Source organism: Canis lupus, chromosome 6, assembly GCF_011100685.1.
Source record: "Canis lupus familiaris isolate Mischka breed German Shepherd chromosome 6, alternate assembly UU_Cfam_GSD_1.0, whole genome shotgun sequence".
In the NCBI taxonomy this organism is placed as follows: domain Eukaryota; kingdom Metazoa; phylum Chordata; class Mammalia; order Carnivora; family Canidae; genus Canis; species Canis lupus.
In genome coordinates, this window is record NC_049227.1 from 39,066,663 (window position 1) to 39,082,482 (window position 15,820).

General features: G+C 53.5%; 1 protein-coding gene across 1 annotated transcript in view; it reads right to left on the minus strand.

Moving 5' to 3' along the window:
* LOC100683063 (ATP-binding cassette sub-family A member 17-like) overlaps positions 1–15,820 on the minus strand; it is a gene marked incomplete at its 3' end in the record, with an annotated part of 77,908 nt that overhangs the window by 28,443 nt on the left and 33,645 nt on the right. The window contains exons 11-18 of the mRNA XM_038540710.1: positions 14,709–14,881; positions 13,654–13,797; positions 12,458–12,587; positions 10,974–11,128; positions 9,468–9,623; positions 9,091–9,301; positions 8,130–8,280; positions 2,759–2,857 (exon numbers count right to left, since the gene is read on the minus strand). Coding sequence (XP_038396638.1) covers positions 2,759–2,857; positions 8,130–8,280; positions 9,091–9,301; positions 9,468–9,623; positions 10,974–11,128; positions 12,458–12,587; positions 13,654–13,797; positions 14,709–14,881 — 1,219 coding nt within the window. The remainder of the gene's footprint in view (positions 1–2,758; positions 2,858–8,129; positions 8,281–9,090; positions 9,302–9,467; positions 9,624–10,973; positions 11,129–12,457; positions 12,588–13,653; positions 13,798–14,708; positions 14,882–15,820) is intronic.

Sequence of the window (15,820 nt, forward strand, 5' to 3'; positions counted from 1 at the left end):
AGACAAGCATTTTGAAGGAAGGAGGCTCGACAGAGACATACCAGAACCAGAGTGAAATCAGGTCAGAAATCAACTCCATTAGCAAAACAGACAAGGCACAAGAAAACAAGAAAGCAAGTTTTTCAAAAATCTCCATGAATTTGGAAATTAAGAAACAGTTCTCAGTAAGCCACAGGTCAGAGCGGAAACCACAATGGAAAACTAAGCAAATTTCTCACTGACTGGTAATGAAAATACTACATACTCAAAAACTGAAATTCAGGCAAGCAAAACTCAGAGGGAAGTGTATGTCCCCATACATACACATACCTGTGTTATGCGGCTGTATGTATATGTACACGTATGTCTGTGTGGCTGCAAACCGGCAGAGTAAAGTCGAAGGACGTAGAAGGAACCGCTGGCTGTGATAAAACGCTTCCCCTAACCAGGAGAGGACATCCCTCCTCTCTGCTTCTAGTCGGCATTATGCTGCAGACCCTACTAGTGAGATGAGCCAGTTAAAGGCATAAAGACTGGAAAATTGGAAGTAAAACTGTCTTTACCTGACGGGAGGGTCATACAGAAAATACTAAGGAAGTCAACCCCAGACTGTCTGAACTAACGAGTTAAATAATGTCTCTAGACATATAACATACAAAAATGATTTCTAGATCTGCAACAAGTGATTGGAAGCTAAATTTAGAAACCCATTTCCATAGCTTCAGAAAATATGAAGTACTTCGGAGTAAGTTTAGCCAAAGACAATGCAGAACGTCTGGAAACTGCAAAACATGGCTGATAAAAATGAGAAATGACCTCCCAAATAAACGAAGCTACGTGTGATACCTATGGATTGGAAGGATGAATGTTTGAAAGATGTCCATTCTCCCTAAATTAATCTGTAGATTCAACTTAGTACCAGTCATAGTCCCTGCAGGTTAAAAAAAATACTTTATAGTTTAGACAGTTTTAGGTTTACAGCAAAACTGAGCAGAAAACAGTTCCCATCTACTCATTCTACCCCTGCTTCACTCACACACACCCCGTTCCCTCGTTTTCCCTATTGTTAACGACTTGCAATTAGTGTGGTGGATCTGTTGTAACCAATGGAGGTCCTTTTTTCAAAATAGAATCTGATGAGTTTATATTTAAATTTACATGTTAACACAAACGACCCATAATGGCCAAAACAATCTTGAAAAAAATAGACCTGAAGGAACCATCTACTACCTAACTTCTAGACGTCCCACAAAGCCACAGGAACCCCAATGGTGAGGGACTGGCATGGGACAGACAACTGTTCAGTGGAACAGAATAGGGAATGTAGAAATTGCCATACACATTCGATTGATTTTTGGTGAAGGTGTGAAAACAATTCAGTGTGGAAGGAAGTCTCTTCCCCCAAAAGGTTCCATCATGACTGGATACCCATGTGCAAGAAAATGAGCCTCAGGGACGCCTGGGTGGCTTAGTAGTTAAACATCTGCCTTCAGCTCAGGTTGTGATCCTGGGATCCAGGATCAAGTCCCACGTCGGGCTCCCCACAGGGAGCCTGCTTCTCCCCCTGCCTGTGTCTCTGCCTCTCTCTGTGTGTCTGTCACGAATAAATAAACAAAATCTTAAAAAAAAAAAAACATAATGTGTTTGGCACCTGCATAAAAACACTAATGGGTGCTGTGAGGAGCTATGGGCAGGAGGACAGTCTCATCTGAGACGTGAGAGGAAGGGATGCAGAGACAGGTGTTTATGCGCATGAGTATAAGTGACTACTGGCATTCTCGAACAACAATAATACAGGTTTGTGAAGTTGAAAAAAGAGAGAATTAAAATATACGTATATAGGGGTGGGCGCCTGGGTGGCTCAGTCGGTCTAGCGTCTGCCTTCGGCTCAGGTCATGATCTCAGGGTCCTAGGATGGAGCCCCATGTCAGGCCCCCTGCTCACTGGGGAGCCTGCTTCTCCCTCTGCCTCTGCCCCTGCCCACTCATGCTCTCTCTGTCACTTTTACTCTCGAGTAAATAAATAACATCTTTAAAAAATACAATGTATACAGGTTGGTGATGGTGAGGTGTGTGTGTGTCCCAGGGTCTCAGCATTGTCCAGGAGCGGAGTGAATATATTACTTCACTTGGCACTTTGATAAATTCCATACGTGTGTCTCAGTGTCTACGTTGACCACTAATGTGATACCGTAAGAACATGTAATCTCCAACTAGCATGAGGGAGAAAAAAAAATACAGAATGAGGAAAAATAACCGAAAAGGGGGAGAGAAAAAGCCATGTGGACTAGCAGAAAAAAAATAAAATATGAGCTTTAATGTGTCATTAATAACACTTGTAACAGCCTACTGTTCCAGGTAGCAAGCAGGTTCGGCCAGAGCAGCTGTTGCTGTCTGGGCTCGTGTGGCCTCCTGGGGGCCCCCTGAGCGCCCCGACACGAGGAAGGCCTTCCTCGAGGGCGGCTCAAAGCTTGCTAGCTCGGTCAGGCAGCCATGAGCCCGAGGCCGTGAGCCTTCCTGACCACGAGAGCCACCCGTTACTCACAGTCGCCGACGGTATCCCAGAGGACACCGTGTCGCTTGGTTTGCTTTGTCACCCCTGGAAGGGGTCGTGGATTCAGCGCTCTGCCCGGCAGTGTCCCTCTCACTGCGAGTCCTCGTGGGGGGTGGGAAGGGCCGGTGAGGGTCGGACCCGAGCCCCGCACCCGGGTTGGGCGCAGGACCCTCGGGAGCCCCCCGGCCGCCAGACCCTGGGCTGTGCGGTGTCGGCCCCCCCTTACCGGACGAACACCTCCTCCATGGTGGTGACCGCCACCCCGAAGCTGGCGACCCCCAGCTCCACCTGCCGCCGCTCCAGCTCCGTGAAGAGACGTGCGAACCTGCAAGGGAAGAGCGGTTGTCTCCCCGCGGGTGCAGGGGAACCCCCCACGGGCCCTGGCGCTCCACGGGGAGATAGCGGGGCCACGTCAAGTGCTCAAGTGCTCGGCTTTGGGGCTCCCGAGGTCAGCACTCTGCACTGGGACAGCGGGGGGATGGATTTACTCCCAAACGTTTCTGGGGCAATGACTCTCGCATAGGCCTCGTGAACGATGCAGCTTTCCGTGTGGTTTCTGGGGTGCTCCCTGAGAACCCGGAGCCACCTGAGCCCTCCCGTGTGCACGCGCTGCTGTGGCCAGGCCCGGCTGGGGGGCGATGTGGGGGGTGGGGGCTCGGCGCGCCCTGCAGACACTGCAGTGCCGAGTGGACACCGAGAGGGGCGTGCACCCAGCAGCGCCCCTCTCCTCGCACCCCCCTCTGCATGCCTTCCATTGTCTTCTAGCAGCTGAGTGGAGTGACGCTGAGCGCAGCCCCGGGCACACCCACCACCTGCCACCTGCCACCTGCCACCCGGCCTCGGCCTCGGGGAGGAGCCCGCGCTGCACGGCGCCGGGTTGATGCCCACTACTGCTTGCCCGGGCTAGTTCCCCCACGCCTCCGGGTCTCTCCCCTCCCGAACTGGGGGGGTGTTGGGGCGTCAAGTGTTCGCAGGCTCGCTCAGCTGCAGTTGCCGAAATCATGCCCGTGAGTGGTAGGCTCCAGGTGTGGGGCGATGCCGTGCTGTCACCCACCGTGGGGCAGGCCTCTCCAGCACCCCACAGGGTGCTCTCCGCCCCCTCCAGGTGACTCGTCTCCCGCCCTCACACGACCAGTGTCGTGCCTCCTGCTGCCACCGTGCCCGGCTCCTGTCCTGTGCTGCCCGGGCCCGGCAGCGGAGCGCGCGGCCTCCCCTCGTGTCCAGCTTGCCCAGCCGCGGGACGGGAGGCTCAGCAGGCCGGTGCCGCGCCGAGGTCCTCTCGTCGGGGTGGGGGTGGGGGTGTTCCACGAAGGAATACGCCGCAGTCGAGGTGTACGGTGCCTCTCTTGATCGACATTTGGACGCAGGTGATGGGTCTGGGGACCTGCAGGCTCCGCTCGGTTTCTTGCTTCCCCGAGGGCCCCGGCCTGTGGAGCCCCAGGCCCTAGAGGACTTAGCAGATGCTCCGGTCCATATCCCGGCTGCGCCCAGTCTTCCAGAAATCCCACCGCAGCCCCGACCTGGGCGCCAAGCCCTCCTGGGCCCCCACTTAAGTCCATTCGACCCGTTCCTATTTTGCTAATGACATTGTGTTTACGTTCATGTTCTGGTTGTTGGTATCACAGGCCCGCTGCCCAACCCCCCCCCCCCCCCCCCGCCCATGACTTGGGGGCTGCTTCCTTCTCTATTTCCCGAAAGATTGAGGTTATTTCCTCAGTGACTGATGGGGACTGGAATCCTCTTTGTGGTAACGTTTGTCATTGCAAATTCAATTTCATCAGTAGATGCGTGGTTATTCAGATTCTTCTCTTTCACTGTGTGTCAGTTGGAGTAGGTTGTGTTTTTCAAGAAATCAGCCTGTTTTATCTACATTCTAAACAGTTTAGCCCATTAAGTCTCCAATTTATTTGTGGTTCTTTCTCATTATCCTGTCGTAAGTCTGTGCTGGGTGTGCATGGTGGTTTGCTCATTCCTCATGCTGTTCTTGTATTTCTTCTTTTTCTCCTTAATGGCTTAGGCGGGGGCTTAATCATTTTTATTGATATTGTAATAAACAATGTCTGGCTACTTTTTTCCCTCAATGTTTTTGTTTCTTATTCCACCATTTGTTCTCTTCATATTTATTATTTCTTTTCTTCTCTGTACTCTGCATTTAACATTCTCTCTGCTTTTTCTGCCTCCCTCAGCTGGAAACTCAGGCCACTGGCCTTGAGGCTTTCTTCTTTCCTAACAAGTGTTTTGGGGCTATATTTTTCCCTCCGGGCACCGCTCTAGCAGCATCTGAACATTTTGGATCTGTTGTGTCTTCATCATTGTCAATTCTAAACTGTTTCTAATTTCTCTTTGACCCATAAGCTGTTCAAAAGTGTTCAGAAGTTGAGTTTCCAAATGTTTGTGGATTTTCTAGGCATCTTTCTGTAATCAAGTGCGAATTTATCCCTTCTGCTGCGTGTTGATGAACATGACTCATGACGGAGAGCCTACATATGAGACAAGGATGCCGGGAAGACAGCAGAGTGGAAAGGACCCAGCATCTGCCTCCCCACTGACACAGCATCTGAGCTTGCAGAATCTGCCTAATGTGCCTGGCCCGGAAAATTATAGTCAGAGCCGTTAGGCAAGAAAAAAGAAGTAAGAGGCATCCAGAGCGGAGAGGAAGAAGTGAAATTATGTGTTTGCAGATGACGTGATTTTATATGTAGAAAACTCTACAGGTGCTACAATGAAGCTGTGAGAAGTAATAAGTGAGTTCAGCAGAGTAGCAGGATAGAGAGCCAACACGCAGAAATCAGTTGCATTTCTAAATACAGTGAACAAATCTAAAAAGGAAATAACAAAAATAACCCACTTACAATAGCGCCAAACAATAAAATACTTAGGGGTTAACCCAAGGAAGTGAAAGACTTGTAGAATGAAAGCTATAAAACATTGCTGAAGGGAAGTAAAGAAGACGTAAATACACTGAAACACATCCCATGTTCATGGACTAGGAGATGTGATGTTGTTCAAATGCCAATACCGGCCAGAGCATTCAACGGATTCAGTACAGTCCCTACCCAAAAAAAGCAATGATTTTTTTTTTTTTTTTTGCAGAAATAGAAAAACCCTTCCTAAAATTCATATGGAATCTCAAGGGACCCTTAATAACCAAAACAATCTTGCAAAAGAACAAAACTAGAGAATGATACTTCCTTGATTTCAAAACTTGCTACAGGGCAGCCCCGGTGGCTCAGCGGTTTAGCGTCACCTTCAGCCCAGGGCGTGATCCTGGAGGCCTGGGATCAAGTCCCATGTCAGGCTCCCTGCATGGAGCCTGCTTCTCTCTCTGCCTCTCTCTCTGTGTGTCTCTCATGAATAAATAAACAAAATCTTGAAAAAAAAACTTGTTATGAAGCTACAGTATCCAAACAAGGTGTTATTGGCATAAGGGCAGACACATAGACTGATGGAAGACAGCAGAGAGCCCAGAAATAAGCCCTCGCACATATGGTCAAATGATTTTCAACAAAGGTGCCAAGAATTTGATGAGGGAAGGACAATCTTTTCAACCGATGTGGAAACAGGACATCCAAGTGTGAAAGCATGACATTGGACCCTACGTAACACTACATACAAAAATGAACTCAAAATAGATCAAGGACCTAAATGTAAGACCTAAAATAATACAACTCCCAGAAGAAAACATGGCACAGAAGCTCCACAACATGGGATCTGGCAATGATTTCTTGGACGTGACATCAAGGGCATAGTAACAAAAGAAAAAATAAATGGGTTGGACTTCATTCAACTTAGAAATTTTGTGCATCAGGAATTTACTATCATCAGAGTAAAAAGACAACCCACTAAATGGGAGAAAATATTTGCAGATCCTGTTATCTGATAAAGGACTAATTAATATCCAGAATATATAGAGAAGTATATAGAACAATAGAAAACAGAACAATAGAAAACAGCTTGATTCAAAAATGGGCAAAGGACATGAGGGGTGCCTGGCTGGCTCAGTCAGAGGAGCATGCACCTCTTGATCTCAGGGTTATGAGTTGAAGCCCCACGTTGAGGATAGAGATTACTTAATAAATAAAAGTTTGTGTTTTTTTTTTTAATGGGTGATAGTAGACATTGCTCCAAAGAAGACTACAAATGGAATAAGCACATGAAGAGATGCTTAGCATCACTCATCATTGGGGAGATGCAAAACAAAGTTACCTCATGCCCATTAGGTTGGTGAGTAATTTAAAAAAAGAAAAACAGAAAACAACAGGTATTGATGAGCTATGGAGAAATTGGAATTCTTATGTACTGTGGGAGGGAATGTAAAATGGTACAGCCTCTGTGGAAGACAGCATGGCAGTTCTTCAAAATTTTAAAAATAAAATTACCATATGGCTCAGCACTTTTCCTTCTGAGTAAATATATCCCAAAGAATCAAAAGCAGAGTCTTGAAGGGATACTTGCACACCCGTGTTTGTGGCAGCATTATTCAGCATTATCCACCACAGCTAAAATGTGACAGCAACCCAAGTGTCCATTAACAGATGAATGGATAAACACAATGTGGGGTGTGTGTGCACACGTGTGTGTGTTATAGACTAGTATTCAGCCTTAAAAAGGAAGGAAATCCTGCAATATGCCACAGCACTGAATCTTGAGGACATTGCACTAAGTGGTCTAAGCAAATCACAAAAGTATAAATACTGCATGATGGCAGCTGAGGGCAGCCCGTATCACGGAGCCAGAAAGTATAAGGGTGGGTGCCAGGGGCTGGGGGAGGGCAGTGGGGACTCAGTGCACTCCTGGAAGTGACCCAGTAGAGAGAGACTCTGATGGTGTGGTGAGTCCAGAAGGCGAGGTTTTGAGAAGGCAAGATGGAAGGATCTGGAGCTGGTGCAGAAGGGCGAGCCTCCACCAGGAAGAGAGGCGAGTCGTTGGCTATAAAGATGGAAGGAAGGAAGACACGTGTGACGAGAGTGAAGGGGACTTCTTGTTTGGTGGCTCCCATCTTCCTCACTAAGTTGAGCTAAGACTCCTCCCTGAGAACCACATGAGGGAGAGGAGGTGGTAGCGAGTGGCGGGAACCACTCTGAAGTCTGGAATAATTGAGGAAAATCAGGCCAGATGTTCGTCTTGGCTCAGCCACCCAATAAGAGCGTCTGTAAAGTCACATTTAAGAATTTGACTTTGGGACACCTGGGTGGCTCAGCAGTTGAGCATCTGCCTTTGGCCCAGGGTGTGATCCTGGGTCCTGGGACTGAGTGCTGCATCGGCCTCCCCGCAGGAGCCTGCTTCTCCCTCTGCCTGTGTCTCTGCTTCTTTCTCTGTGTCTCTCATGAATAAATAAAATCTTTTTATAAAAAAATAATTTGACTTTAACTTGAAGGCTGCTGGGGGCCATCGAGGGGTTTAAAGGAAGGAGGGGACATGATAAGAGCCCCGTTACTTTCGAGTGCTGCTCTGGCTAGAGTGTCCTGTCTTTCCAGGAGATAGCAGAGGCCTGGGGGTCCAGACCCCGGCAGAGTAGAGAGGCCTTGCTGATGAGAGGGGCAGCGGAGCCGGCTGTGAGCGTGCACACGGGGACTCCCGTCCTCTGGGGTCCGCACCTGTGGATGTTCTTTTTAGGAAGAATAAATGTTAATTCTTCTCCAGTGCTGGACTGCAAAACTGCATTTGGTATGTGCTGATAAATCAGATGAGAAATCTTTTCTGTGCTACAATGAGGTTTCTTCACCAAAGTCATATAATATCCAGCACCTGAAACAACATTTCAAAGACCGTGAAACCTTCTTTGGGGGCAGAGGGTGGGCTGAGTTAGCCAGCAAGCGCAACAAGCCGGGAGGGGATGGATGCCTGACCAGGGTGCTAGCTGGGTGTGGAGGTGGGGGTCAGGGAGGGCCCCCAAGGTTTTTGGACTGATGGGATCGGGGCACCTCTAAGGTTTGGGCCAAGCTCGTAGAAGAAGGGAGCTGTCTGTGCCGGGGGCAGTGGGTGCGGTGGCAGAGAGCAGGGTCCAGGGGGGGTACCGGGCTGCCTAGGGTTTGGACAAGTCCCAGAGAGCCTGTCAGCGTCCACACGGGCATGGAATAGACTCCAGGTACACGCATGTGGAGTTCAGGAAGGGGTCCAGGCTGGAGAGACACTCATTTTCCAGCACAGGAACCCAGATGAGGACACCCGGTCCGTGGGCAGAGATGGAGTGAGGCGGTGGAGGCGCATCCACGCCCCAAGCAGCAGAGACACAGGAGGGCCCGGGGTCCCAGAGACCAGGGGCAGCACTTGTGGAAACAGCCCGCACCTGCGCGAGCGCTCCACACTGGCTCGCTCCTTGAGTGTCCATTTTATAGGTGGAAGGGAAGGCAAAGGATAAAGCTCCCGGCCACACGGATGAAGAGGCCAAAACCAGCAGAGGGGACTCAGACTCGGATCTCCTGACCCCAGGTCTCAGATCTTTCCCTGTCTCCTCCTGTCCCAGCCCCTCCGCTGGCCTCAGCGTCCCCCCGGGGAAGCCAGCAGCCCCCCCGCCCAGGACAGGGCCTGTCCCCGCTGCCTGCCCACCCCGCTCACCATACTTCTGCTTGAGGAACAGCGAGGACCCGCAGCATTGCAGCTCCCCCTTGGCCATGATGGCCACGCGGTCCCCCAGCAGGTCGGCCTCGTCCATGAAGTGCGTGGTCAGCAGCACGGTGCGGTCGCTCTTGTGCTGCTGCAGGAGGTCCCAGATGGCCCTCCTGGAGATGGCGTCCATGCCCGAGGTGGGCTCGTCCAGCATCAGCACCTGGGGGCGGAGGAGCGGCCCGGCCCGGGCTAGCTACGTGGGACGCTCTGGTTCTGTGCACATGTGGCCACGCTGTGGGCATCTGGGGGTCCGCAGCCTGCCCCTGCCCGTGGAGGGCAGCCGCCCTGGGTGCCCGGCCCTGGCCCGGGGCCTCCTGCCCGCCTACCTTGGAGCCTGCTATGAGGGCGATGCCGATGGAGAGCTTGCGCTTCGTGCCCCCACTCAGGAACTTGCTCAGGGCGTCCCGCTTGTCCTCCAGCCCGAGGACGTGCAGCATCCGCTGGACTTCTTCAGGACACTTGTGGCAGGACAAGCCCTTCAGCTGCAACAGTGGGGGTGGGGAGGTCTGGAGGGGTTCCCGGTGGGGGCGGGGGCGGGGGATGGGCTGCCGGGAGCCTGGCCTTGGTGCCACCTCCTCCGTCAGTCAGTGTGCCTGCCTGGTGCCGGGCTCCCTCCCGCCTCCCTGTGGGGGCCCCTGTCTGGCGAGCATTGTGCCAGGATATACGTAAACTGGGCACAAGACTCTCACTACCTTTTGGGAAGGGGATGGACAAGAGGCGTTTGCATCTTGAACCACGTGAGTATATGTCATATTAATAGTAAGTATAGCATATTAAAGGGTCACGTATCACGACCAAGTGGGGTTACCCTGGGGGCCCGGGGCAGCTTCCACCCAGGGAAAACTCTGCATAAGTGTCGCATGATGAAGGGTGTGGCTGACCTCTGCCCCCAGTTCCTAGAAGGGCCTCTAAATCCTTGGGACGATGGGGGTGTCCTTGTTATTTGTGTCATACCCTCAGCCACACCTGAGCGGACATAACGGGTTGACTCAGGACCTGCTAGGTGCGAGGTGTGCAGAGGCTGCAGATGGAGTTCAGCCATGTGGTCCATCATTTGACCATTAGGGCCTATGTGATGAAACCCCAAGAAAACCTGGACACTGGGACACCTGGGGAGCTCAGCGATTTAGTGCCTGCCTTAGGCCCAGGGTATGACCCTGGGGTCCTGGGATCGAGTCCCACATCAGGCTCCCTACAAGGAGCCTGCTTCTCCTCCTTTTTTTTTTTTTTTTAAGATTTATTTATTTATGATAGAGAGAGAGAGAGAGAGAGAGAGAGAGATAAGCAGAGACACAGGAGGAGGAAGAAGCAGGCTCCATGCCGGGAGCCCGATGTGGGACTCGATCCCGGGACTCCAAGATCACGCCCTGGGCCAAAGGCAGGTGCCAAACCACTGAGCCACCCAGGTGTCCCCTCCTGCTTCTCCTTCTGCCTGTGTCTCTGCCTCTCTCTGTGTCCCTCATGAATAAACAAATAAAATCTTAAAAAAAAAAAAAAAAAAAGAAAGAAAACCTGGGCACTTGCAGGTTAAGTGAGCGCCCCAGTATGCAGTCCTGTGCCAGTGGGGGCATGCATCCGGAGGACACGGGAGCTTCCTATTTGGGACTGTCCAAGACCTCACCCTGCTCATCTCTCGTTTAGGCTAGTCCTGATTTGCATCCTTCATAATCAAAGTGTGACCCTTGCCCTCTCCCCCGCCTGAATGTTTAGGGAATAGTGTCCAGAAAAAGTCTCAAGACCTTGTGAGGTTGGGTCAGGGAGCTGCAGGCTGTCTTACTGTCATCCCCAAGAACAGACGCAGAGGAGACCGAGCGTGCCATCCCCAGACTCACCCGAGCATAGAAGTAAAGATGCTCCGCTACTGTGAAGTTATCGAACAAGATATCGTGCTGGGGGCACCAGCCCATGCTTTTCCGGATCTGAGCCACATTGCAGGAAATATCATACCCGTTGATATATACCCATCCGCTGGAAGGAGCAAGGACACCTGGGAGCAAGCGGGAGGCACAGTCTAGGGTCATCGTCATCCAGAGCACGCAGCGCTTCCAAGGCTCGACGACGTCCTCCATGTGTTTGCAAGCATGTCACGGTCAGTGACATCCAAGGAGGGTGAGCCCTGTGATGGTGAACAAGGACGTGCAGGGGCGGCGGGAGAGACCGGACGTGAGCCTCCTGCCTCTGAGGGGTGCCGGCCTGCCTCGGTGGGTACAACACACACAGGCGCGTGTCAGGCAAAGACACGGTGATAAGCGATACGAGGGCAATGTAGTTTGGGGGGACAGTATCTGGGGCATCTAACCATTCTGAACTGAGACCCAGGACTGATTCGGCTCTGATTCCCAGTAAGCCCTGGGGAATGTGGGGTGCCCGTGGGGAGGTGTGGGCCTTCACAGCCGGGCTGTCAGGGCACTCTCACCCTTTATTCCATCTCCTTAGTTTAACTCTATTTGCAACAAGATTAAAAGAAGAAAGTGTAGCGAAGCACACAAAGGACGCAGGTCCCAACCTGGACCCCCAACCCCTGTTCAGCATAGCATCGTGGATTCCTTCACGCACACGCTGACTCAAGGGTTAAAGTTTTTAGCAAAAATGGGAAAATAGAGACTCCAGGGTTTTTTGTTTTTGTTTTTGTTTTTTTAGTGTATGTGCTGCTGAAGAAGTAAGCACTAAATTCTGCTTTTTTAACTGGCTTTTCCTCCGCCAAAAAGGAAAAATTGAGGCCATTTCTTCACATCCACAAAACTGATCTAATTTGGGAAGGCTAAAAAGATTTCATTGTTATGAATACATGCCGTTTATTTATTCAACCCACACTCGTGGGTAAGTAGGGGGTTTGCAGTATTTTACAAGTCGGAACAGGTGGTATGACTTTGCCTTCTTCCCTACGCATCTCCTTACTCCAAATCAATGTAAGTAGATTCGGGGCACCTGCGCGGCTCAGTCAGTTGAGCGTTTGCCTCTTAGTTTCGGCTCAGGTCGGGATCCCAGGGTCACGAGACGGACCCCCGAGTGGGGCCCCGAGCTCAGCGGGGAGTCTGCTTGGGGCTCTGCTCCCTCTGCCGCTGCCCCTCCAGTGGGAAGAGACGTGTGGGGCCGTGTTCACAGCTCCATGACGGCGAATGAGATCTAATTCCCCAGATTGACCATAAGACCCAAAGGTTCCCTTTTCCTCGTTCGGGTCACGTGAACCACCAGGTGCTACACAGACAGCAAGAGCGTCATATTCAGACGTCAGTGAAATCTGAGGAGGGGAGATGGAAGCACATGCGGGGAGTGCGGGGGCTCTTCCTCGGGGAGGGCCACCCGGCGCACGTACCTGTGAGCATGCAGCACATGGTGGTCTTGCCGGCCCCGTTGTGTCCCAGCAGAACGGTGATCTGCCCCTGGTAAAGGTTCATGGTCAGACCTTTGACTGCCACGTGCTTACTCTTTCCCGTCTGATACACCTGCGGAAAATTCACGCGGCGGGCATGTGGTGTTCCTGAAGCATCTATGAACCACATCAAGTCGCCCTGAACTTGGATTTCCAGTCCACCCATGGGAATCCAAGGCGAATCTGGGAGGGCGCCAGGGTTTAGCTGCCTGGGGCTGCAGAGGAGCCTGACGGGGGTGCAAACCCGGGGGCTTCTCCCCGGTGCCCCAGAGGCCGGAGCTCGAGGACGAAGGGCTCAGAGCTTGGCGGGGAGTCTGCTCCCTGCTTCTAGAGCCACACTTTGCCCTGACGTGGCCCAGCAGCTGAGAATTCCCACCAGAACTGTGGGTCTGCAGACAGCAGGTGTGTGAACACAAGGGAAATCCCTGCTCGTGGAAGCCAGAGGCGAGCCTGGCTGCTGGGGCCGCTCGCGACAGACCTGGAGCCCCCGGCTGCATCGTGAGTCCCTGGGCTCCCATGTGACACCTACCCCCCAACTCACACACCCGGCGCCCACAGCCACAGGAGGGCGGCACGAAGTGTGACAAGGCTGCAGCATCCGGACACGGACACGCCTCTCCCTTGGACTCATCGCATTTGAAGATCAGAAAGTGCTAAAGGGGAAATGCTGCTCCATGGGATGCACCAGGGCACAGGGCTCACGTCCAGGCGTCCTGCCCTGGGAGCGCTTAGTCACGCGGGGCTCAGCGCGCAGCAAAGGCTCAGCCAGCGCTGGCAACAGCCAAGCCCGCCCCATCTGGAAGCCGGGCTGAGCGACTGGGTGTGGAAACCATGGGGATGGACGTCAGCCACCAAAGAGCTGAGCTCCAGGGGGTCCCCAGGCAGCAGTGCTGGCGTGGCCGGGGGCGGGGGGTGTTTCAGCCAGAATCATCTGGACCCTCCGTCCTCCCCCACTTTACTGCATGACAGGAAACAGGACGCATGATGCTAGATTCCTATTTCAAGGATCCCCTCCCAGAAGGACGCTAAGCCTCTCTCGGGAATGAATGTACCTTGTAACCACCAGGTTATTATCAGAATAAAACAAGCCTCTACACGTGATTTCTTAAATTCTTAAAAGGAGATTTGTGAGCTCCTACCTTGTAGAGCTGTCGTATTTCAATCCCTTTCGCCAAATCGGTAGGCTCTTCCTGAATGAACTTGCTTTCCGAAGCTTTGTCTGGGTCCCCCACGTCCAGCACTGACCGTGTGAGGGATGAAGACCGTCCCTGCCAGTGGGACGGCTAGACAGAAAGTCAACTACATTAAGGTGTTCGGGTGAATCGACCAGCTTCTTCGGGAACATAATACTTGGGTAAAATAAATCCTCCACCCCACCCCGCCAACCCCAACTCCCCGTGTTTCCTGGTACCAAACAGCTAATGGTGCCTGGAGAAGTCCGGCAACCTGTTCATGGACTCACTACCAATGAGCTGCATTTGAGCCCACAACTCATGGTCCTGAGGGTGGAGCGAGGACAGGACATGCCCCACACCCGGGCTCCCGGCGAGCTGGGGAAGCCATCATGTTGGCAGGCAGCCCCCTGGCCAAGGCCTGGAGAGATAGCGGGGTAGACGCTTCTCCACACTCCTGGAAGGGCCAGCGGGGCCACCTGTGCCCTTCAGACAGGACCACCTGCTTTGCAAATGGTGGGATGGGGCCGCTGGCGGGGCTGCGGGAGCACCGCATCCACAGGTGAGCTCCACTTCGTGAGGACAACATGGTCACCACGGGAGGCAGCGACTCTGAGAACTCATGGGGGGGGGCAGCCACGGGAGGCTGCACCTGCCGGCTCCCAGGGTCACACGGTCTCAGAGAGGGTCAGGACTACAACAGCCCAGAGGGGAAGGAGGCGGTGGTGTCCCGTGGGGACTTGCAGGGCCTGGTACAGGCGTGGGCACACCGGACATTGCAGACATGTTTGCAGCCTCTCTGCACGGGTGCCAGCAGGGGGCAAGGGTCGGAGGCAGACTCCTTTGTCATCGTGTTCCCTTGGCGACCACAAGCTGATGGGCTTGGAGTGAATCCGGGCTAGAGGAGCCCACTTGGATTTCCCGGGGCTGGAGGTTTCAATCAGGACACTGACACGGGTGAGGGTGTTGTGGGGCTGTACAAGGTGTCACGTGGTGTGTAGGACAGGAGCGCCGGTACTCACCATGACGAAGAAGTACCAGGGCTTGGGGATGCCGTACTCCCCCGGGAGGACGGCCTCCACATACCAGGCCACCAGGCCGTACAGGACGGAGTCCAGGACCAGCATCACCAGCACGTGGGAGAAGTTAAACTCCCCGCTCAGGCCGCCCACGTGCTTCCACCGCATGCCGGTGCCTGAGCCAAAGGAGGCACGACGTCAGCGCATGGGAGGTGCCCAGGCCACCCATGGGACTGGACTGTTGGCCTGGGCCGAACGCGAGGCGCCAGAGGGGAGAGCCACTGCCACGAGTTTCTCCCCAAGAAAAAACATTTTCAGGATCCCCGAAAGGCGGGAGGAGGAGTCTGGTCATCCAAGGGTCTTCCCCATGCCCTGCGCCCGTCGCACCGCCTCTCGCTGGCTGGTTCTCTTGAAGCGAGGTGGGTGCAGGCGCCTCTTTGCCCTGCAGGCTCTGTGTCCCCCCGGGGTACGTGCCCTCCGCGAGCATCCGTGCTGTGATCAGAGAGGGGCCCGCTTGTGATTCAGTCGTCCCTGTATCTGCAGCATCCGCCCCGGGGCGGAGGAGGGGCCCGGGACCAGTTCCGGGACGCGTAGGGAAGTGACTAACCTGTGTGATGCCAAGCGTCTAATCTGAGTGCAAGTTGACTAAGCTCGTCATTTAAAGCATCCAAGGTTCTGAGCGTGTGCTGCCACCCGGCAGGTTGGCGGAGGTGGGAACCAGTGACCACGAGAGAGGTTTGAGTGGACTTCAGGTGAGCCAGCGGATGGGCTGGTGTGTTAGTGTCACACACCCATCAGGTGTGTCAAGGGGCCCCCGGGAGCCTGCACTTGCAACACCCTCTCGTGGGGGGGCAGCTGCTGCCGCTTGTGGGGGGGGGAAGGGGAGGCGACCTCTGAGCCCCTTCCTGGCATGGGATCCCGTGACCTGTGTCTCTCTGTGTACCGACCCAGGGCGTCGCCTTTCGCTGCAGCTAACAACCAGACCTCGCCCGACTGGGACGGGTTCCAAGGCCGCAGTGGCCGCCGAGCACACTTAGCTCCCGAGAGCCAGGTCCATCCCTACCCAGTGTAGTTCCGCAGGGTCCGGGTGGCAGAGGGCAGAGCTCCTTCCCCAC